Source organism: Petaurus breviceps, unplaced genomic scaffold (genome assembly GCF_028583685.1).
Source record: "Petaurus breviceps papuanus isolate PSGF00001 unplaced genomic scaffold, PetGlider_PUasm1.0 90763, whole genome shotgun sequence".
Taxonomy (NCBI): domain Eukaryota; kingdom Metazoa; phylum Chordata; class Mammalia; order Diprotodontia; family Petauridae; genus Petaurus; species Petaurus breviceps.
In genome coordinates, this window is record NW_027187340.1 from 7,097,065 (window position 1) to 7,121,244 (window position 24,180).

General features: G+C 38.5%; 1 protein-coding gene and 1 long non-coding RNA gene across 3 annotated transcripts in view; one reads left to right on the forward strand and one right to left on the reverse strand.

The window, feature by feature from the left end:
- Nucleotides 1-24,180, forward strand: part of OSBPL6 (oxysterol binding protein like 6) — a 276,138-nt gene that overhangs the window by 231,418 nt on the left and 20,540 nt on the right. For both annotated transcript variants that reach the window (XM_069068487.1, XM_069068488.1), the window contains exons 13-19: nt 257-364; nt 2,660-2,797; nt 16,288-16,375; nt 17,391-17,644; nt 19,099-19,236; nt 19,586-19,649; nt 22,023-22,101. In XM_069068487.1, the coding sequence (XP_068924588.1) occupies nt 257-364; nt 2,660-2,797; nt 16,288-16,375; nt 17,391-17,644; nt 19,099-19,236; nt 19,586-19,649; nt 22,023-22,101 (869 nt within the window). The remainder of the gene's footprint in view (nt 1-256; nt 365-2,659; nt 2,798-16,287; nt 16,376-17,390; nt 17,645-19,098; nt 19,237-19,585; nt 19,650-22,022; nt 22,102-24,180) is intronic.
- LOC138146542 (uncharacterized) overlaps nt 1-24,180 on the reverse strand; it is an 83,833-nt gene that overhangs the window by 4,905 nt on the left and 54,748 nt on the right. The gene's annotated exons all lie outside the window — the stretch shown is intronic.

Below are 24,180 nucleotides of genomic sequence, written 5' to 3' on the forward strand. Positions count from 1 at the left end.
GGTGGCAAGATCACATTTATTGAATGGCATTAAGTACTAAATAGTATATCTCCCCATATCATGTAAGAATGAATGTGTCTTTATTAGGCCATTTATTTCCTTCTCACCACTAGCATGCTTTTGAGAGAACAGTGTGATATAATTTGCTGCCCTTGCTTTTTTGAGAAGTTAGTCTTTGCCACACCTGTGTGTCTGCTCCATTGTATGCCTGCTTTTACTAATATGAAATTACCTGTATAATTTTTGTTGTTTTAAGGCACTTAACCAGAATGCTGAGCTACGGAGTCGCTTAAACCGGATACATTCAGAGTCTGTTATTTGTGATCAGGTTGTCAGTGTCAATATTATTCCTAGCCCTGATGAGGTAAGACTTGGATCTTTGATGGATTTTTACATTATTTAGCATATTGAGATCCATGGCTTAATTTTTTTCTTTTTCTCTTTTTTTAACAGTTCCCTTACTATTAGTAACATGTGACTTATCTGTGTATTTGTGCAGTAGACAATTTTGTTTTCTTTAGAATGAAAGAACAGTCTTGGTGTTTGACATCTTAGATAACCTTTATCTTTTGTCTAAGTCTGCTTCATTGATGTTTGGATAATCTGATTGGCCTCTTTGTCTCTATTTCTGGACTAAATTGTGAATTTTTTTAATCTTTTTAATTTTTTTAATCACAATAACACAATATTTAACAACACAAATTTTTTTAATCACAATAATTAAAGTGTTCAGGCATTTTTAGTTAAAGATTCAGGTTAAATTTCCATAAGCATAGTGCCTTAAGCACTTTCCTGGTCTACTTTGTGATGGCATAAAATGAAGACAGTAGAAGGGAGTAGAATATTTAGCACCAATCTAAAATTTGAAATTTTTTTTGAAGGGGGGAAGGCAGGGCAATTGGGGTTAAGTGACTTGTCCAAGGTCACATGGCTAGTAAGTGTTAAGTGTCTAAGGCCGGATTTGAACTCAGGTCCTCCTGACTCCAGGACCAGTGCTTTATTCACTTTGCCACCTAGCTGCCTCTCTAAAATTTGCAATTTTTAATGATATTTCCTGTGATTTTTTTTTACCCATAATGTGCATTACATGATTTCCCTTCCCCAAAAAGAAAAAGAAAAACCATATGCACATGATCACAAGGAGATTGTTTCAGTTAATTCAAAGACCTTCATTGCAGGCATTTACTTTCCTAGAAAACTGAGAAATTAGAGATACCTGCCTTACCAATTAGTTGCTTAACAAATATTGCTTAACAAGTACTGCCAACTAATTGCTTAACAAGTAAAGCTGTCTTCTCTTTTGGTGGTCCAATCTGCCCAGTCTTTGCATTTGAATAATTTAACATCATAACTCTTCAATATGGAGGGGCAGGCAGCATGGCAGAGCACATAGCTAGCTTAGAATCCTACCTCTGACATATACTCTCTGTGTGATCTTGGGTAAATCACTTCACCTTGAGCCAAGCAACGTTTTAAAACTCTTAAATCATGTAGCAGGTGCAAGTCTGCATTGGTAGAGTGAATTTCCTCCCCAGGAGTTCCCTAAGTCAATGAAATCGTAAGTCTAGTCCAAAAAAATTAATATGCTTAATTAGAATTTTCTTATAATTTATAAGGTTTGATGTATCATATTGCAATTTTCTAATATCAATCTAATATGAATCATTTCCCAGAAAATAATTTAGCTTTGAGTACATGAAAAAAAACTTTAAGTGAATTATTTGGTGTCTTTTACAACTTTAGTCAATCTGAGCTGTACTTCTACATCTCTTCATCCATCTTAAAATTTGATTAAAATTGAATTTATTTTTAATGATGTCCCCAGTAGTTTTCATAAACACTCTCTTGGACTTAACCTAGCAGGCATAAAATTTCAGTGGTGACAGAACAAAGCATTAGAATTTAGGGGGTTTTGTTACAAGCAGCTTTTACCTGCTCCTGTAACAAAATTTCATTCCCCTCTTAGTTGGCTAGAAGTTGAAAATCAATTCATTCCCCACATGAAATTTGCCAAATGCTTCTGAATTCTTGAGGTTAAAAGGAAAGAAATATTTCCAGTGTTATTGGTAAGGCATAATACCTTAGCAATAAAGATTTGGAGAGCTCTAGTTCAACACCCAGCAAAAGTTAACATTTCCATCCTCCAAGGATTTGTGATTTCACAGGTTCATGGATGCCACCCAATGATATAGACTACAAACCTTCTAAGCCTTAGTAGATTTATTCCTGACTTTTTGTAGTCAAAAAAATTCATTGGACAGTCTTTAAGACTGGTAAGCCTTTTCTGTATTTGACTAGGGTGAAATTCACATAGCACTATGGGATTTAGACACCTTGAAGATTACCTAATCCAACCACCTCTTTTGGAGAGGTTAAAATGACCTGCCCGGCCACAGAGATAATAAGTAGATGGACTAGAATTCAGACTCAGGCATACTGGTACATTTTCCTGGACCATCCTGGTACGTTTGCCTAGACATCTCCAATATCCAGGCAGCAATCATATAGTCTGTTGCCAAACTGTATTTTTTTTTCTCCTAGAAACATGTGGTCAGTTATTTGCTGTGCTTCTTTCACACCAGCTCCTACCTGTATGAAATGTTGTTCCAACGTTGAAATACTGTAACAGATGACACCCTTGCATTTTGTTTCTTTGTAGCCTGGGGAGCAAATCCATGTCAGTCTCCCTCTGTCACAGCAAGCTGCTAATGAGAGCCGGCTCTCTATGTCTGAATCTGTCTCAGAATTCTTTGATGCCCAGGAGGTGCTCCTTTCAGCTAGCTCATCGGAAAACGAGGTAAGTGATGAAGCTGTTACCTTTTTGTAATCTTTCCTACCAATAGTGACTAACTTGATTTGGAGGAAAAAACACCAAATATGGACTTTTTTCCATCAGAATAGAGCTGCTGTTGTACCTTGTTGAAAGCACAAATATTTTTCCAGACCAAAATATCTTTCCCTGGGTACCACTTATCTGTGACATCCATTAGCATAATAGGGACGCTACTACTTTCTGGCATTTGTTTCCCTATTGCTCAACCCTGTGTTTGGTACACATTAAGTATTTTTGATAAATTATTTTGCATTCATTAATTCATAAAGAGAAAACATCTGTGTGAAGTTATCCTTAGAGTTCATTAAAACATGGGATAATTAATTAGACCAATATGTGTGTCATATATCCCTCTTAGTGATAGGAATTTCAGACCTGTTTATTCCAAATGAACAACACTCCTTCTATGAACACATATTATTCATACACTTTTTGGTGAATTTGGAATCTTGGAATCTTTTGACCTTGACAGAGAGAACCAGTAATTCGTATAAAGGTTTTTTCCAGAAAATAGGGCTGTATTTCCTAGACCACAGAATTCAAATTTATATTACTTTCATAAGGGAAGTTTTAATTCAAAGACAACTATAGCGATCTATCAGTTAAGTTCTTTCATGAAGAGCTTAGCTCTACAAAATTCTAACAATAACTCCCAAGCACACACACATACATATACAATGGAGATAGGTAGGCATATATATCTTCCTAAGTTCCTGATGAACCATTTCTGAAATTTGGAGTTCATTGAAATTCCTGGTCAGGTAAAGTAAAGAAAGAGGAAAGAATGAAAAAAAAAAAAACTAAGAATCACAAAAAAGTTGAGTTGGAAGTCACTTTAGGAGACATTTAGTAAAATCCCTATTGTTTTACAGATGAAACCTAGAAAAGTAAAGTGTGACCAAGATCACAGAACTAAATAGTGACTGATATATCACCAGATAACATGTAATTTGATGTGAGTTTGAACCCATTGTCTTATAGATGTAGCCTTGGACATATGCTTTAACTTTTTGAGCCTCAGTTTCCTCATCTGTAAAATAGGGATAATAATGCCTGTAGCACCTGCTTCACACAGTTGTTACAATGATTAATCTACCACCCATCACCAGAATATAAGATTGCTCTTTTATACAATGTCTTTTGACAGTTCTTAGAAACAACCACAGGCAAGTGCTTCATAAACCTTAAAGTACACTAGCTACTGTTAATTTTTTATCATCCAAGGTCACATATCTAGTAAATGTCAGGACCAGTCTGAATCTCTTGACTCTAAGGCCAATATTTTTTCTAGTACAAGGAGACTCACGAGCCTTTCAGTTCCAACGTCCTGAAGACTTAAAACTCCCTAGTTCCAAAGATCTCTGAGTACAAATGAGAAAACAAGAGAGCATGTCTTTAAAAGAGAGCCCCAAAACACCCCTCAAAGAACAAGGTTTACCTTTGTTTTCTAGCTTTATGATCCATTCACTTCTCCCACTGAAGGTCTCCCTTTCATGTGTTATCTGAGGTGGGGGGGAAAGAAAGAGAGAGAAGAGAAAAGAGGGGAAGGGGGGTGGGAATGGGGGAAGACAGAGAGGAGGGCATTTGCTTGAGAGGGGAGGGGGGAGGAGTAAGAATAGAGGAAGAATAAAGTGTTTCCTAATTAATTAGATTAAATTTGGGAATTGCCTTTCCTTTCCCAATTGCGTGTGTATCCTATTTATAAACCCTCCTCTGAGGAGGATAGGGGTAGAAGGAAGAAGAGGTGAAAAAGAAAAGGTGGTTTCTTTCTATTTTTGTGTCAGACCTTTTTAATATTATCTAATCAGAACTACTCTCTGCCCTTCCTGTTCTCTCTCTCTCTCTTCCTTGCCTCCAGTCTCAGAAAACTAGGCAGCCCTCCTCCTGGCAAAGCTAAATCTTTTGCTTATGCCTTCAATCCTTTCTTTCCCTTGTGACCTTGGTGCACCCATCATTCCCTCTTCTTCCTTTTTCATCTTCAGTCTGTTCCACACCATTGCCTCCTTGCCCTCTGTCAACAAACATCCTCAGGTCTCCCCTATCTTAAAATAAACTTCACTTAACCGTGCCCTCTTCTCAAGTTGCCTTCATACATGTCCTGCTCCCTTCAGCCTTCTGAGAATCATACCAGCATTCTCCCAGGCACTAAGGCTCATACTTTAATTATCCTTGTCTTTTCATTCTCTCTAATCCCCAATAGCCAATTAGTTGGTAATACTGTTTGGTTTTACCTTTGCAATAGCATCCTTTAATGTGATGCCTCCTTATCTCTACCATAAGAGTTCAGATCCTCAACATCTCTTGAATGGACTTTCACATTCTGTGGTGTGTCATGTTTATTTGTGTTCCTTTCATATCCTCCCTATTTGATTTTAAGGTCCATAACTGCTAATGCAGAAATCTATCTTGCTTGAGTATACGTATTGGTAATATTGGGGGGGGGGGGTTGTTTACTTGTTTGTTTTTTCTTTCTTAATGTACAGGAAAGGAGGGGGAATAAAGAATTAGTAGCTGAAAATAAAATAAAATTTAATTTAAAAAAATTGAATATCCTTGAGAGCTAGGGCTGTATTACTCTCCATTTTTATATCCACAGCACCTAGCACATAGTAGGATCTTAGTATCATATAACTTGAGTTGGAAGGCACCTCTAGACACAATCTAGTCCAGTTCGCTCATTTTACAGATCAAGAAACTGAGGCCTAGAGAGCTTAAGTGACTTGCCCAAGGTTACACAGCTGGTAAAAGCAGGATTTAAACCCAGGTGCTCTGACTCCAAAGTTAAATGCTCTTGTCATCGTAGGTTCTGAATTTGTTTGTTGAATCAGTTCCACTTCTGTGGAAGTCCTATACTCACTTCTCTCTGTAATTTGAGTGCTGTGATGCTTTCTTGGGGTGTTGAGGTCAAACTGAGGATGCTTTATTTCAGTAATTTTTGATTGTGTCCAAGGACCCCACTGAACTTAGCAGTTGATTCAATCAAGTAAATCAGTGAAATATTAGAAAAATTTTCCCCTTCTATGATTAGATTTTTTCCTAAATTCCATCACACTAGTCCTAAATATGCCTCTCCCTGGCACTTTATTGTGGCTTTAGTCCACTTCCCCGCCCCAAGCAGGTTACTGGTGAATAGTTAGAACACATGTGGCCATACTTCACCCTGTACCCACACTGTGACTGGCACTGAGTCTGCTGACAGAGGATTGTGATATTTGGCATCAATTTCTCATGGTTGGATAATATAAGGTGGGTTGGGTTTGGATTTTTTTTTTTTTTTGCTTTAAACCACCACCCACCACCATATGGTAAACCAAATCACTCTTTATGCTAAGTGGTTATGGCTAGTTCTTAGAAATAATCCATCACATTTCAGCATTAAGTAGGTGGTAGAGGTCCTACTGAAGTAACATTTGAGTTTCTTTAAAACAGGCCAAATTCTTTCCCTTACATTTGAATGACACTTTTAACTTAACAAACACCAAATAAAACATGCATTTCCATATACATTGTAGAAGAAAGGTGTAGCAGCAAGCACCCCAAGCGTCCTCAGGGTTTGCAGCTACCACAGGTTCTTGGATCTGCTTTGTTAAAGGAAAGCAACTCAAAGTGGGTTAACAAGCTTACTTTAATCAGTCAGACATATATCGTTTACCTTGAAAAGGTCAGCACTCCGAACCTCAAAGCATACAGGCAGAATTATCAAGACAGAAACATCAAGTAGACAGATTTCCAAACTGTCCAACCATTACATCCATACCCAGTCAACATCTGGGTTTCCACATTCTGGGTTTTTCAAAGCCGGGGGACTCTCAACAACGGCTTCCCAGAATTCAGATCAAATCACAGAACACTTCTCAAAGTGAGTCCCAAAACAAAGCTACACATCAGGGCTTATATAGCCTTCTCCTGGCTCAGAGAATGTAACAACCTTATTGACCCACTGGCCAATCAAAAAGTATCTACTGAAAAACAAGCCTCCCTCCCCAGGCTTCTGGTGCACTTTAGCCTAGGGGCAGGGAAGATCTTTAAAATTTACATTCGCATTACAAAAGGTATGCATGAGGCTACAAATATCTGTATGGAGAGCTTGCTTTTCTTTTTAAGTGTATGCTAAATTCAACATGTAACTTTCAAACCTGCCCTACTTAACTGTGAATACTTCAATCAATCAATCTACAAACAGGTATTTATTAAGCAACTACTGTGTGCCAGACATCTAAGGGCACAAGCACAATAGATAAAACAATCCCTACTCTCAATAAGCTTACATTCCTTCTGATCTTCCTTAGATCTTGGAGGGAGCCAAGGACCTTATTCCTAAACTTTTTTCTCTTCCATCTCTATCCTTTATTGGGGGAAAAAAAAAAAAAACCCATTGTAACAAATAATTCACAGTAAAACAAAACAGTTTCCCACATTGGTTATATGGAAAAATATTGTCTGCTTAATACTGCATCTTTTTTTTTTTTTGTCTTTTTGGAGTGGGGAAAGCAGGACAATTATGGTTAAGTGACTTGCCCAAGGTCACGCAGCTAGTAAGTGTTAAGTGTCTGAAGCCAGATTTGAACTCAGGTCCTCCTGACTCTAGGGCCATTGCTCTATTCACTGAGCCACCTAGCTGACCCTTCATTCTGCAGCTCAAGGCTGTTACTTCTCTTTAAGGGAGTGTATACCATGTTTCATCGCAGGTACACACATAGGAATTGTGGTTGATCACTTCATTGTTGACTATTTCATTGATCAATGTTTTTTAAGTCTTTTAAAATTATTTTTCTTGGGGGGCAGAGCCATGATGGCAGAGTAGAGGCAGGAACTGCTGTGAGCTCCCCCTCCAACCACCTCCAATACCTGTAAAAAATGACTCTAAACAAATTTTAGAGCTACAGAACCCACAAAGTGACAGAGAGAAACAAATCTCCCGCTAAAGGCAGCCCGGCAGGCAGGGTCTAAAGCGGGAGCCCAGCGCAATCCTACATGAGCCGCATGGGCAGCCCAGACTGGCCAGAGCAGATTTCAGAAAAGTGAATCACCAGCAGCTGTGGTGGTTTCCAGACTTCTCAACCCATAAACACCAAAGAGAAAATAAAAGGTCAGTGGGGAAGTCTGTTGGAACTGAGTGACAAGAGCATGGTCTGGTTCCTGCCCCTGGGCTAGATGTAGTGGAGGCATGGCGGCTGCAGCTGCTGCCATGTGGCTGCCTCCTGAACTCCTGGCCGGCAGATTGTAGGGGGACCAAGTGACCATTCAGAGGGCAATCGCTTTTGCTTTAACCTGCTTGGATCTGGATCGTGGCCTTGGGTGGTGGTCCTGGGGTGAAAGACACCAGTGTTCCAGAGCTTGTGGTGGCTGTAGAGAGGGCACCCTCCTCAGATGTCTGACAGCATCTGCAAAAACCCCAGTGATTTGGGCCAAAGCTCTCTCCACTCTGAAAGGAGAGATCTACTGTGGCAAAGAGCTCAAAAGTCAATTAATTGGCTGGCAAGATGAGCAAGCAGAGGAAATGCAATCAGACCATAGAATCCTTTTTTGAAGATAAAAAGGGTCAAAACATGGAACAAGAAGAAGTCAGCAAAGTCAAAACTCCTGCATTCAAAGCTTCCAAGAAAAATATGAATTGGTTATAGGCAATGGGAGAGCTCAAGAAGAATTTTGAAAACCAAGTAAGAGAAGTGGAGGAAAAATTGGGAAGAGAAATGAGAATGATGCAAGGAAATCATGAAAAGCAAGTCAACAGCCTGCTAAAGGAGATGCCCAAAAATACTGAAGAAAATAACACCTTAAAAAATCGACTAACTCAAATGGCAGAAGAGGCCCAAGAAGCCAACGAGGCTTTAAAAAGCCAAATTTGCCAGATGGAAAAGGAATTTCAAAAACTCACTGAAGAGGATAATTCCTTCAAAATCAGATTGGAGCAAATGAAAGCTAATGACTTTATGAGAAATCAAGATACAATAAAACAGATCCAAACAAATGAAAAAGTAAAAGGCAATGTGAAATATCTCACTGGAAAAACCCCTGACCTGGAAAATGGATCCAGGAAAGATAATTTTAAAATTACTGGATTACCTGAAAGCCGTGATCAAAAAAAGAGCCTAGAAATCATCCTTCAAGAAATTGTCAAGCAAAATTGCCCTGATATTCTAGAACCAGAGGACAAAATAGAAATTGAAAGAATTCACTGATCACCTCTTGAAAAATATTCCCCAAAAGAAAACTCCTAGGAATATCATAGCCAAATTCTAGAGTTCCCAGGTCAAGGAGAAAATATTACAAGCTGTGAGGAAGAAACAATTTGAGTATTGTGGAAACACAATCAGCATAACACAAGATCTAGCAGCTTCTACGTTAAAGGATAGAAGAGCTTGGAATATGATATTCCAGAGGTCAAAGGAACTAGGATTAAAACCAAGAATCACCACAACAAAACTGAGTATAATGTTTCACAGGAAAATATGGTCATTCTATAAAATAGAGGACTTTCAAGCACTCTTGATTAAAAAACCAAAGCTGAACAGAAAATTTGACTTTCAAATACAAGAAGCAAGAGAAGCATGAGAAGGTAAACAGGAAAAAGAAATGATATTAAAGTTGAGCTATCTACATTCCTACATGGAAAAGATAATTGTAACTCATGAGACTTTCCTCAATATGAGGATAGTTGAAGGGAATATATTTGTGTATAAATATATATATACATACACACATACATATATGTGTGTATGGATACATATGTGAGTGTGTGTATATGTATGTACATGTATACATAGACAGAGGGCACAGGATCAGTTGAATAGGAAGGAATGTTATCTAAAAAATTTAAGAGGTGAGAGAAATATAATGAGAGAGGGAGAAAGGAGAGATAGAATAGGGTAAATTATCTCATATAAAAGAGGTGAGAGAAAACTGTTACAATGGAGCAGAAGAGCAGGAAGGTGAAAGGGAATGGGTCAATCTTACTCTCATTGAATTTGACTTAAGGAAGGAATAATATACACACTCAACTGGGTATCTTACCCTACAGGAAAGTAGGGGGGGAGGGGAAGGGGATAAAAGGGGGAATAATAGAAGGGAGGGCAGATTGGGGAAGAGGGTAGTTTGAAGCACACACCTTTGAAAATGGACAGGGTCAAAGTAGAAAATAGAATAAGTGGGGGGTGGGATAGGATGGAGGGAAATATAGTTAGTCTTTCACAATATAACTATTATGGAAATGTTTTACGTAACTACACATGTATAACCTTGTAGCGGCAAGCACCCCAAGCACGTCCTCAGGGTTTGCTGCCCATACAGGTTCTTAGATCTGCTTTGTTAAAGGAAAGCAACTCAAAATGGGTTAACAAGCTTACTTTAATCAGTCAGACATATATTGTTTACCTTGTTCAGGGGAAAAGGTCAGCACCCTGAACTTCAAAGTATACAGGCAGAATTATCAAGACAGAAACAGATCAAGTAGACAGATTTCCAAACTGTCCAACCATTACATCCATACCCAGTCAACATCTGGGTTTTTCAAAGCCGGGGGGGCCCTGGACAACGGCTTCCCAGAATACAGATCAAATCACAGAACACTTCTCAAAGTGAGCCCCCAAAACAAAGCTACACATCAGGGCTTATATAGCCTTCCCCTGGCTCAGAGAATGTAACAACCTTATTGACTCACTGGCCAATCAAGAAGTATCTACTGAAAAACAAGCCTCCCACCCCAGGCTTCAGGTGCACTTTAGCCTAGGGGCAGGGAAGATCTTCCAAATCTGCATTCCCATTACAAACCTATATTGATTTGCTTATCTTCCCAGTAGGGGTGGGTGAGGAGGGAAGAAGGGAAAGAATATGAAAATCAAAGTTTTAAAAACAAATGTTAAAATTTTTTTAAATTGTTTTTTTACATGCAACTAGGAAATAGGATATACAGGCACTAGGGGATAGAAATCCATCTTGCCCTACTTGAAAGTTAGAGAGGGAATGGGGGAGGATATAAGAAAAAGCAGATTGGGGGAAGGGATATTCAGTATGCTTTCTATCTTGGGGTGGGGGATAGGGGAAAGATGGAGAGAAAATTTGTAATTCAAAATCTTGTGGAAATGAATATTGAAAACTAAAAATAAATTTTAAAAATATTATTTTTCTTTACAGTGGTGTTATTAGTATATAAATTGTGATCATCATTCAGCTAACTTCACTTTGCATCAGTCCATTCAAGAATCCCATGGCTTCTCCAAAACCTTCCCTTTTATCATTTTTTTTTCTTTTTTGGAGGTCAATTGGGGTTAAGTCACTTGCTCAAAGTCACGGCTAGTAAGTGTGTCAAGCATCTGAGGCTGGATTTGAACTCAGGTCCTCCTGACTCCAGGGCCAGTGCTCTATTCACTGCACCACCTAGCTGCCCTGATAATTTCTTATAGCACAATAATTTCCTGTTACATTCATATATCATTCTTTGTTTACGTGTTCTCCAGTTAATGTCCAGTCCCTTAGTTTCCAGTTCTTTGACACTACAAAGAGAGTTGCTACAAATGTTTGTACATATGAAGCATTTTCATTTTTACTTTATTTGGGAGTGGTATGTTTTAAGTATTTTTCATATATATGTATGCATATGTATATTTTTGTATATGATTATTTTTGTATGCATCTTTATGAAGCCCATTAGATTATAAGGACCATGAAGGCAAGTTCTGTCTTATCTAATTCGGTACCTAGACAGTACTCTGCATGTTATAGTCATTCAATAAAATGTTTGTATGAATGAATGAATGAGTTTTGTCATGTGTAATTGCAAAACTGGGTCTTCACAAAGTCCTCCTGATGCCTCTTTTGGTTATAGAGGTGATCCTGGGCTCTCAAAGGTTCTGCCTATGGGGCTCAAACTTTTGCAGGTTTTACCATTCTTCATTCATATGAATAGAAAATTTAGCAGTTTCTTAAAATAATTATATTTGTTTCTCTCATACATTCCAATTAAACTTATTTCTGTATAGGCAAGTAGGTGGGGTAGGCTACTATATTAGCCAAATTACTATATATTATCACTGTATGTGTTGCTCCCTCCCCCCTTTTGCTGTCCTGTTAGCCCTCTGAAGACAGGAGCTATGTTTTATCACAGTCAATAGTTAGGCAGGAAGCATTTATTAAAGGTTTACTATGTGTTAGATGTTGTTCTAAGTGCTTGGAATACAAATTGCAATGGAAAGATTGTCCCTATCCTCACAGAGCTTATATTCTAATGGAGGAAGTCGATGATAAAAGGCACCAAAAAAAAAGGAGGGTTGGGTTATGAACAGGGTGGGGAGATGGTGTTGAAACAAAGCTACCCATTAGGCGTGAGGGGAAATGTTAGGAAAAGTCCAGAGTGTAGCTTGAAGTGGAAGGGAAACAAGGCTATTCTGACTCCCCTCCTTAAAAGGAGGTTCTGGGTAGGGAGCCCTCTGTGGCACCAATGCAATATTTACAGAGCCCACAATCATGATAAAGATCATGACTAAAAATATCGCATGACATTCAATCACAAAATATACCAGATTCTCCAGGTAGAAAATAGAACTGAAATATTTATTTAGACACCAGAAAACAGAATCCCAAAACCAGTCAGGCAATTCCATCATAGTACCAAAGATATTCAGAAGCCAAAATAACACTGAGAACCACAGTATCCTTCAGCCTTCCCACAAACCAATACAAGATCAATATTTACTCACAAGCCTCTCTATCTCCTTGCCTCAACCGCCTGTCTTTCCCACCATCTCTCTGGCTCTGACCAGCTTCCTGTAGGCTCGGCTTCCCTTCAGAAAACTCCTCCCACCACAGGCTCCATTCAATGGAGTCATTTTGTAACTCCATTCAGCCTATTAAGGGACAGAGTTTACTTTCAAAGCAGGGTCAGGGAAGATCTTCAAATTCCCATTCTCATTCCACCCTCCAATTCAAGGGTACTTAGAGTGACCTCCAGAATGAAGAACTGAAGCAGGTAGAAGGTCAAAGGGCAACCTCAAAGGGAATGAGGACTGTTCTAAACCCTGCATCTACTTTAGTGTCTAACACAATAGGCTACACATAGCATGTGTTTCCTCAGTGTTTTCAAGTGAGGGAATGAATAAGTTTTGACATTTAAGATTGTAAAACTGCATGTTCCCTGGTCATAAGTAGAAAATGCAATGTTTTCTTGATATAATTTTCATTGTTCCTCCCACTCGTTCCAACTAAACTTGTCTCTGTGCTCTTAGAATTTCATGTGTCACTTGTTACAGACTCCTTCAAGATGTATTTCATGACAAGTGGGATAAGCCTGAAACAAATGTCTTAAGAATATTTGTTTGAGGTTTTTTTGACCAGGATTGTATGTATTTATGTATATTATATGCACGTGTCTGATTCTTATCACCCACTACTACTATTGCTGCTTTTGTGATAAGCCACTGTGGTCACAGTGGTTGAGTTCTCATTGAAGTTATATAGTCTCATATTTCATATACTATATTCCATGGTTCTCTTGTTGAGGAAAGAAATTTTTCCTGAACTCGTATAAAGTCCACACACATATAGAGCAGCATTTTTTCTGGAGGTAGCTAGGTAGATAATTAGATAAGAAACAATTCTTCTTTTTTTTCCCTTTCTTTCTTAAATTAAACAAGATAATATTTGTAAAACACTTAGCACAGTGCCAGAAACATAGTGTGCACTATAAATATTTATTCCTTTCTTTTTCTCTTCTTTCTCTTTGTTTTATCCATCCATCTCATCTATATCTATATCTGTCTATTTGACATGGAGTCCTAGAATGGGAGAGCTGTGAGGGAGTTTAGAAGATATTTGGTCTAACTTCCCAGGTCAAGAAACTGAGACCCAGAAATTAAAGAGTTCCCAAGGTCACACAGAGTTAACGATACATAAGCAGAGACATACAGTAACACTTTTTTTTTCTATTTTAGACTTTCAATAACCAAAAGATTTTTTCTCCAAATAGGTTAAAAATCTTTGAAGAATGAAAGGATATTTTACTTCTTTCACTGACCCTTATATACTTATGTCCATATAGATGCCAAAACCCAAGGTCTTTTGGGGAAACACCTGATTTTCTTGGACCATGTGATCTCAACAAGTCATTTTAATCCAATATACATATATTAAGTGTCTACTAAGTGCCTAGCACTGCACTAGGCGTTGGGAATACAAAGACTAAAAGTGACACAGTCCCCTAAGAGCAGGGAGCTTACAGTCTATCTTGGGACAGATAGAGATAGATATAGATATATACACATATCTCCACTGACATGCATCTGTGCAGTTATATGTATATGTATACTTGCATATATGTATGAACAAACAAATACAAGATCATCACAATGTGAGCACTAGTATTTTAGTGGATTAGGAAAGTCCTCATGTAGATGTCATGCTGAGCTGAGCTTTGTAAGTGATGGAGATGACATACTATTACTCTAGACATAGGAGACAACCAGGTGGGAAATGAAGCATCACATATTCAAGAACAGCAAATAAGCCAAAATGGCTAGAACAAAGAGGATGTGCAGTAGAGTAATGCATAAGAAACCTGGTCCACGGAGTAAGAACTTGAAAGACCAAACAGAGTTTATATTTGACCCCTAGAGACCCAGAGCCACTGAAGTTTCCTGCCTACAGGAGTGACACAGTATTTTAGGAAAGACCTGTATTTTAGGGTTTGGCAGCTGTTTAAAAGATGGATTGGAGAGAGGAGAAACTTCTGCCAGATGTGCTGAGGACCTGAATTAGAGTAGTTGTGATGGCCGTCAAGAAAGGAACCAGATGTGAGAGGTATTGTGGAGATGAAACTGGAAAGACTTGACAACTGGTTATATATAGGGGTAGCAAAGAAGGATGAGCCTAGGGTTGCTCCAAAATTGTAGACCTGGCCAATGGGCATGGTGGTGCTTTTGAAACAGAGAAGTTAGGAAGAGAAGAGAATAATAAGTTCTCTCTTGAACATGCTGAGTTTGTGATGGGACATTTAGTGAAGCTATCAAGAAAAGTTGGAGAGGTGCTGTGTTTCACCACCATGTTTGTGTGTGTGTGTGTGTGTGTGTGTTCTTCCAGTCCAAAAATTGGTTTATAACCTTTCATCGCGCAATCATCACATGTATAATTGTTTGTCATACCACTTAAAGGTAAGCAGAGCAGCAGTGTATTCACCAGTGGCATATGGATATGCATTTATCTCTAGCACATTGTCAGTATTCGATTTTAATGTATATTCGTGCATCCTAATGTATATATAATGTATATTCCATGCATCCTAATCTTGCACCAGAGACAGTTTAGTATTAAATAACTTCTAATACCAGAACAATTTTTTTTATTAGTAAAAAAAATAAAAAAGCTTCACATAATGGTCGGAGTCTACCTTTTTTGTGAAAATAAAATCTGTGACAATTATGCAGTGAAATATGGTATCTGAATAGAATTCAGGAAAGAGATGAGTGCAAAATAAGTAGATTTGCATTGAGTGGGACATGTGAGGGGGGGTAATCTGCATAGACAATAGCTGAAAATATGAAAGCTGATGAGATAAATGAGCCAGATAGAGAAAGAGGAGATGAGGGCTCAGTTCAGATTCTAGGCAAACACCCTCAAATAGGAGGTGAGACATGAAGGTGATTCTGCAGAGGAACAAAGAAGGATCAGTTAGAGAGGCAGGAGGAAAACTAAGAGGACAATACCACAAATCCATAAGGAGGACAGAGTGTACAAATGGAGAAGGTGGTCAGTGATGTCAAATACAGGAAAAGTCAAGGAAAATGAAGACTGGGAAGAACCAATTGGTTTAGCAATAAAGAGAACATTGGAGCCTTTCGAAAGAGCAGTTTCAGCTGAATGGTGGAAGACAGATTACAAGAATTAAGAAGTGAATTGGAGATATAAAAGTGGACACAATTATTAGAGGCAACTTTTTCGGTGAGGTTGGCTATAAAAGGGAGAGGAAATAGTAATCCATAACTTAAATGGATAGGGTGGTCAAGTGAGGGTCTTTTTATAAGGATAGTGGAGATATAGACATCTTTATATGTAACCAAAAAAAGAGCCAATAAAGTTGGATCAGAAATTAGGAAGAAGAGGGAGTGATCAAAGGTACAAGCCCCAGAGAGAGGTAGTAAAGGATGGGAATCAAGGGCACAAAACACTGATTTGGGAGGATGATATTAAGAGGATTTGAGATAAGAGTTTGGGAGAAAAGGTAGCTTGTGACAGATGGCCTTAGTTTTTTGTCTTTCCATTGTTAGTGTTTTTCTGGTGAAACCCATTTCCTATTAATCCATTCTCTCTTGAAAAGAGAAGCAAAGATTGACTTATCTATATTTCCCTTAAAAATAGTGGTTTGGATCCCCTCAGCCATGTATACCCATCTTCCAAATGTTTTGACTATTCTTTTTAAAGGCTTCATTATTTCCACTTTCTGAATTCCATCTTCTTTTCTTCCTTAGGCTTCAGATGATGAGTCTTACATCAGTGATGTGAGTGATAATATATCTGAAGACAATACCAGTGTTGCAGATAATATTTCCCGGCAAAGTACGTAGTGTCATGAACTCTCAATCTGTATAACTTACATACTTGCCTTTGCTACTATAGTGACTTTTCCAACAGTATAAACATTTTTTTCTCAATAATTATCTTTCCAGAGCAGATTACCCATTGATTTCTAATTTTTATGTTCTGTTAATGTAGCTGGTCCAAACAGCAAACTGCTTATTGCTAACCACAGAATTTTAAACTTGGAAGACAACTCAGTAACCACATAGTCCAATCCATGCCACAGAAAAGAATCCTTACCACAACCTACCTGACAGAGATTCCATATGGCTTCCTCCTGTGGACCTCCAATGAGAAAGAACCTAACTTTTGGATAGCTTTAATTGTTAAAAATTTTCTTCAAGGGGCAGCTAGGTGGCGCAATGAGTAGAGCGCTGGCCCTGGAGTCAGGAGGCCCTGAGTTTTGATCTGGCCTCACACACAACACACAAAAAAACCTAGCCGTGTGACCTTGGGCAAGTTACTTAAACCCAATTGCCCTCCAAAAAGCAAAAAGAAAAAATTTCTTCAAGGCTGAATTTGTGTTTTTGCAACTGCTGCACTTTGCTCCTGGTTCTGCCTTCTCTGGGACCAAACTGCAAGCCAATTTAATCCTTCTTCAATATGACTCCGCTCCAAGTTCTTATGAAGTCGCTCAGAATACTTTTATTGTAAAAAGTTTTCAATGACTAAAAATGGCATAGTTCTAGTTCTCTTTTCTCACCCACTTAATTTGCTTCTTGAAAGTCTGTTTTAATGTTATTTGCATATATTTAACACCTGGTAAGCAAGTAATTGTACTCCCATGATTGTTTGTGCATTAATGAATAGCCATGTGTTGATATAATGCAGTTTACTTAAATGTACTTAAGAAAATACATTATAATGAAGGCTTAATAAATACAGCTTATGCATAATTTATTATTTTTTTTAAAACATGACTTGTCTGGCCTGCCTTTGAAAAAAATAAGAACAAAATATCTTCCAGTCTCTGATTCTTGTCTTTTTCTTCCAGTCCTTAATGGAGAGCTTACAGGCGGTGCATTCCGAAATGGACGTCGAACTTGCCTCCCAGCTCCATGTCCTGATACTAGCAACATTAATCTGTGGAATATTTTGAGAAACAACATTGGCAAAGATCTGTCTAAGGTCTCTATGCCTGTGGAATTGAATGAGCCCCTCAACACTCTGCAGCATCTCTGTGAGGAAATTGAATACAGTGAGCTCTTGGATAAGGCTTCAGAAACTGATGACCCCTATGAGCGCATGGTAATGTTTGGTGCCACAAGGCAGTGCCCCTAAAAAAAAAAATAACCCAAATAATTACAGAATAGGGCTCAACTGAACCATAATACTTAGCTTTCTTGGCTGTGTTTGTTTTTTTAAATCATTAGCACCTACACAGCTAGGCGGTACAATGGAAACAGTACTGGGTTGTAGAATTGGGAAGACCTGAGTTCAAATTATGCTTCAGTAATTTACTAGGTTTGAGACTGTGAGCAAACCTTTTAGCCCTTTTTAGCCTCAGTTTCTACTCTGTAAAATGGAGATGATAATAGCACCTACCTCACAGGATTGAGGATCAAATGAGATAATTTTATGAGCTAACACTTAAGATAAATGCTGTCATCATCATCATCATCATCATCATTGTTACTATTAGTGTAGTCTGCCTCTTTGTAGATGTAGACACACTCCCTCTGTGATTAAGATAGAAATCACTGGGGCGGCTCTGAGGCACAGTGAATAGAGCACCGGCCCTGGAGTCAGGAGGACCTGAGTTCAAATCCTTCCTCAGACACTTGACACAATTACTAGCCGTGTGACGTTGGGCGAGTCACTTAACCCCAATTGCCCTCCCCCCAAACAACAACAACAAAAAGATAGAGATCATGTCCTTCTAGCAAAAGGGGGCCTATTCACCTAAGTAAATAATTCACCTGAGTAAGTTAAGGCCACATAGGTTCATATGCTTTTGATAAGGGATTTACTCTATATAAAGTTTACCCCAGCTTAGAAGTTTCCTTAACTTGGTATATAAAGGAGTTGTATGCCATGCAGTTTTTGTTTTGTTTTGTTTTTTGCTTTTTTTGAAGGGGGGAAGGTAGGGCAATTGGGGTTAAGTGACTTGCCCAAGTTCACATGGCTAGTTTTTTGTGTTACATATCTGAGGTAGGATTTGAACTCAGGTAGTCCTGAATCCAGGGCCAGTGCTCTTCAATGCACTACCTAGCTGCCCCCGTGCAGTTTTAAGACATGCCTAGCCACCCATTCTATCTGCTTCTCTGGAAAACCAAGAGATGCTATTGGCCCACACCACAAGGATTTTAGGCCAGGGTTGGGCTAGTAATTCATTTCCTCCTTGGCCTGGACTTCACTCTAGTCTAAGAATGAAAACAACACCCCCCCCCCCCAATCTGTTTAATGCCCCCAGCCAAGAGGTGTCCTCCCCACCTGATCACCTGCTGTGATCATGGGGCCTTGTTCCAAGTAAGAGCTAGTCTTGGTCACTCGGTTCTGAGGCACTTCTCAAAGTCATTTTTTTGTCACATTCAAGTTTTAGACTTTTTTTTCCTTTGCTCATGAAGAAGACTCTAAACAGATAACAGGAAAACAAAATAAAAGGAGATGCTTTGCGTGACATTTAGAAAGTGAGGGTGGGGATGGAACTCACCTAGCTATACCTTTCCTACATTATTTTTCTTTCTCAAATGTTTTAACAGGTTCTCATTGCTGCATTTGCAGTGTCGGGATACTGCTCTACCTACTTCAGAGCAGGAAGTAAGCCATTTAACCCTGTGCTTGGTGAGACATACGAGTGTATTCGAGAAGACAAGGGATTCCGTTTTTTCTCAGAGCAGGTAAATCTACTTTTATCCAGTTCTCTCTTGCATAGATAGGTAAATCCATTATGGAACAGAAGTCCTTTAACCAGAAAGCTGTGTGAGTAAGGTAGGAAAAAATCTTCCCCCAAAATAAAGTCTATTTAAATGTTGCTTTTTAGTATCTGAAACTGCTGTGTGCAAACCTCCACTAATTGAGGGGGGCATTTAATATTGTTTCATTCAAGGATAGCTGAGCTGAACATCTCTTATCCCACTGGGGAAAATGTCATTTTAAAAAAATGTTCACATATAATGCAAAAAAGGAGGCTTTTTGTCTTAATTCCTAGATATTCTGTGTAATTTTTTTCTTCTTTTTTAAAACTAGGTTAGCCACCATCCACCCATTTCTGCCTGTCATTGTGAATCAAAGAATTTTGTGTTTTGGCAAGGTTTGTACTATTTTTTACAATTTAAAAGTCACATTGATGAGCAATTAAGAAAGTTTCTCATCTCCAAATGTACTCTATCTAAAGTTCCAACTCATGATCTCAGAGGATGTTACTAATTGCTGTTGAGTTCAGTTTTAAGTAACTGAATTTTCAAATTTGAATGAGGAAGAAGTACAAGCTAGCAGGCAGCTGTACTCTCCAATGAGATAGCACTGTTGATACTGTGACTTTGGGCAATTTATTTTATATCCCTGGTTCTCTTGTCCTTAAAATGAAGACCATTAAATCCACTCTCCTCTTATTTTGGGGGGAAAGCTGAAGATTAAAGACAGAGTGTTCACAAAGATTTGGTCATCTTAAAAGAAAGACTCTACAACATCCTTTCTAAATGCTGTTTTACTTGTTTACATAAACATTGTGATTATATTTTCAGTGTAAGGACAATTTAAATTTATCTGTGAAGTCACGCTAATCAAACATCAAACATTCATTAATCACCTACTAAGTGAAAAGCACAATACTTAAAAAGGGCATAAAAAGTCTAGATAAGAGACCTATGATCCCTACCTTCATGGTACTTATAGAGGGGCTGAGGAGTATGGAACATGCCTAGATAACTGTAATACAAAATGATATGTTACAAAAGGAAAGAAAGGAAGGACACAAACATGAATATAGAGCCTACTGTGTTCCAGGCACTGGACTAAACACTTTATAGACATTATCTTATATTTTCCTCCTAACAACTCTGGGAGGTAGTTGCTATTATTATACCCATTTTACAGTGGAGGAAACTGAGGCAGACAGAGGTTTAAGTGACTTGTCCAAGGTCACATAGCTAGTAAGTATCTAAGGTCATATCTGAAGTCAGTTCTTACTGACATCAGGCCCTGCACTCTATTCACTATGCTACCTGGTTGCTTCTAATGAGAGGTCACAGGTAAAGGAAAGCATTAAGATCACTGATTAATTAGGATTAATTTGTACCCAGTTAGCAAGTTTTGGGCAGAACTATAAAACCTATAGAAATTCCTCTGATGACAATATACAAATTAGGCTGGCACCTGTGAATAGAGCCATCTGTATGTAATATATAATTTATAATATCCCAAAAGGTGCTCATATAAACCACCCAAACCTGAAGCATTTTTAAACACAGATCTTAGTGCAGAAAACATAAACTCTCACTTCAAAATGCATTTTTAACAAAGAAAATAAAGCAGTGAGTCCTGTATAAGAGATGATGAAATATACTTGTCTTCCTCTTGGTAGATCGGTGGTGTACCTGACAGACTGAGTTGCCTGTTTGTTGGGGGAAGCAGTGTTACAAGGGGTGGTTCAGTGTAGGGAGGTATGGAGAGGGAGAGACATGTATATGTACAGACAGAGGTAGAAAGAAACGTTCAGGGGGAGAGAGACAGAAATTATATGTGCGTGTTTTAGTAATATCCCCTTGATAAAAGAAACATAGGGCAGTAACAAAATGTTTTGCGGAGAATACCATTCAGCAAAGGTGCTAAGGTTCTGTGATTTAAAATCTAATGTGTTGGGTGGCTAGGTAGCACAGTGAATAGAGCACCAGCCCTGGAGTCAGGAGGACCTGAGTTCAAATCCGGCCTGAGACACTTAACACTTACTAGCCATGTGACCTTGGGCAAGTCACTTAACCCCAATTGCCCTGCAAAAAGCAAAAAAAAAAAAAAATCTAATATTTTAAAATAAAAAAAAAAAACAAATAGAATAGCAGAGGGAAATTACCAATAGGAAAATTATCCATTTCCTAAGAGCAAAGAGATTCATCATCCACATATTACCTGATTAGTCTGTATCTCAATCTGTTGGCATTTATCTGACCCCATTTTCTTTCTAAGCTTTTAGCATCTATAGTCTCAAATATAAAATTATGTTCTCATTTCCTTCAGGAATATATTTCATATATATGAATGATAACTACAATTACAATATTATGAACATTTTTACTGTACAACTGATATGTGGCATATTTATTCTTTCCACCTGATACTTATCATATATGCCCCTGTCTACTTCAAAGCACCTGGAATTTGCTGTTTATAGTATACAGCTTTACTTCATTTTGTTATTTGGGAAGAAATATGATGCATCCATTGTGGAGGGCTGTCGTTTATATCTTTCAGATTCATATCTGATCTCTTCCTTCTCAGGTAATCTTCAGGAGACTCATTGCCTTAATATGCGATAGCTTTGACTTTATCAGAAATAATTTTTTCATTGTTTCCCAAAATGACATCTACCATTCCAGTACCCCATCACATATTTAACCATAGAATAGCTAGAGAATAAACTCTTGGAATTGGAATCTATTTTTCTTTTGTCCTCTGCCTTTTCTTTCAGATATAAGATGGAAAAACAAGTTCTGGGGGAAATCCATGGAAATCCTACCTGTGGGAACACTGAATGTGACACTTCCAAAGTAGGTTCCCCTTTTTCTTTTTGCCCTTTTCCTCTCTGATTTTCTAAAGAACCACACTTTTAAACATTATTGGGATTGAAGGGACCCTTCTTTTAATGTGGGACTTCTACTGATACTGTTGTAGCATGAAAGACAGTATGGTGTAGTAGGTGGGGAGTTGGTCTTGGAACCTGGAAGTCCTGTCAAGTCAACAAGCATGAATTAAGTCCCTGCTGTCTGCCAGACACTGTGCTAAGCCCTGGGGACAAAAGGAAAGGCAAAAGACAATCTCTGTTCTCAAGGAGCTCACAGTCTAATGAGGGAGACAACATATACATGACTATATAAAACAAGATATAGACAAAGTAAATCGGAGATATACTTGGAGGGAAGGCACTAAGATTAAGAAGGACTGGGATGGGGCAGGCTAGGTGGCACAGTGAGTAAAGTGCCGGCCCGGATTCTGGAGGACCTGAGTTCGGTTCCGGCCTCAGACACTTAACACCCACACACAAAAAAAAAAACTAGCCGTGTAACCTTGGGCAACCCCAATTGCCCTCCAAAAGGGAAAAAAAAAAAAAAAAAGGACTGGGACAGACTTCTTAAAGAAGGTAAGTTTTTAGCTGAGACTTGAAGGAAGCCAGTGAGGGCAGGAGTTGTAGAGAGAGAAGAGCAGTCCAGGTACAAGGAACAGCCAGCCAGAGAAAATGCCCAGAGTAGGGAGGTTATACTGTGTTCGGGCCACAGCAAGGAGTTCATTGTCATTCAGTTGTAGAGTATATGGAGACAAGTAAGGTGTAAGATAACTGGAAAGATAGGCAGAGGCCAGGTTATGAAGGAAAACAGGAATTCACATACTGGCTGTGTGACCCTGGGAAAATCACTTAACTTCTCATTGCTCTAGGGATCTCCAAAATTCTTAAGTTACAGAGGAGTACCACCCTCCACTGGTAGAAGGACTTTCCTCATCTGGTAATTCCATATACAAATAAAATCATCCATCCAGATACTATCCATGGCGTGGGGGGGGGGGAAGGGGGAGAGGAAGTACTTTGCAAAATCTTAATGGGTTACATAAATATCATGTTAGTCTAAGTTGATTTTTAAGTGTTAATTCAAAAAAGCATTTATTAAGTGCTAATTATGTCCAAGGTGATACGGATGCAAATACACAAATTATAACAATGTCTGCTTTCAAAGAGTTGGTCAAGTATGTTATAATGGAGAGTTTTTTCATGGATAGGTTGGGGTCAGTGGCTGCTCAGATCCCTTCCAACCCTCAAATTCTGTGCCTCTGAGGTTTCATTAAACTCTAGGAAAATAACTTGTTCATAGGTATGCAAATACAAAAATAAAACAATGTAAACAGAAAATAATTTTGGGCACAACATGGGACATCCAGAAAAGACATGGCATAGCAAGTTGAGTTGGGAGGAGAGAATTTTAGGCATGGGGGAAAGCCTGAGCAAAGATACATAGATAAAAGTTGGGATGTCACACATGTGGAACAAATAGTAAATAGGCCTGTTTGGCTGGAATGTGGAGCCTGTGAGTAGAGTGATTAATGTGAAATATTTATGGATAGATAAGGAGGAGCCAGGTTGTGAAGGGCTTTAAATGCCAAAGAGAGGAAGCTGCATTTGAATATAAAGGGAACCACTGGAGTTTTTGGAGCAGGAATGTGACATGATCAGGTCTGTGTTTTAGAAATATTTAATGAACTGTGGGAACTTTGGAAATCCAAGGCTCTACAATTATATGCATTAAAACTTTTTTATCCTAAGCAATTTGTGTTTGATGGTAAAGATGACCACATCCAAATTAACCAAAGAAAAGTTAATGCATGCTGTGTAGCATTGAAATGTGTCCAGTCCAACCTACTATCAGACCCATTTCTCCAAGAATATGTCCTGTTTTGACCCCCTTGTCCCTAAATGCACTAGTTCTGAGGAACTATTCCTTATGTTGGAAGTCAGCCTAGGGAAACCAAGCTGCCACAGATGTCTGTCAGTACTACCCCTTCTAGTAGTTTGAATAATTCATTTGTATAGTTTCTCTCTCTCTCTCTCTCTCTCTCTCTCTCTCTCTCTCTCTCTCTCT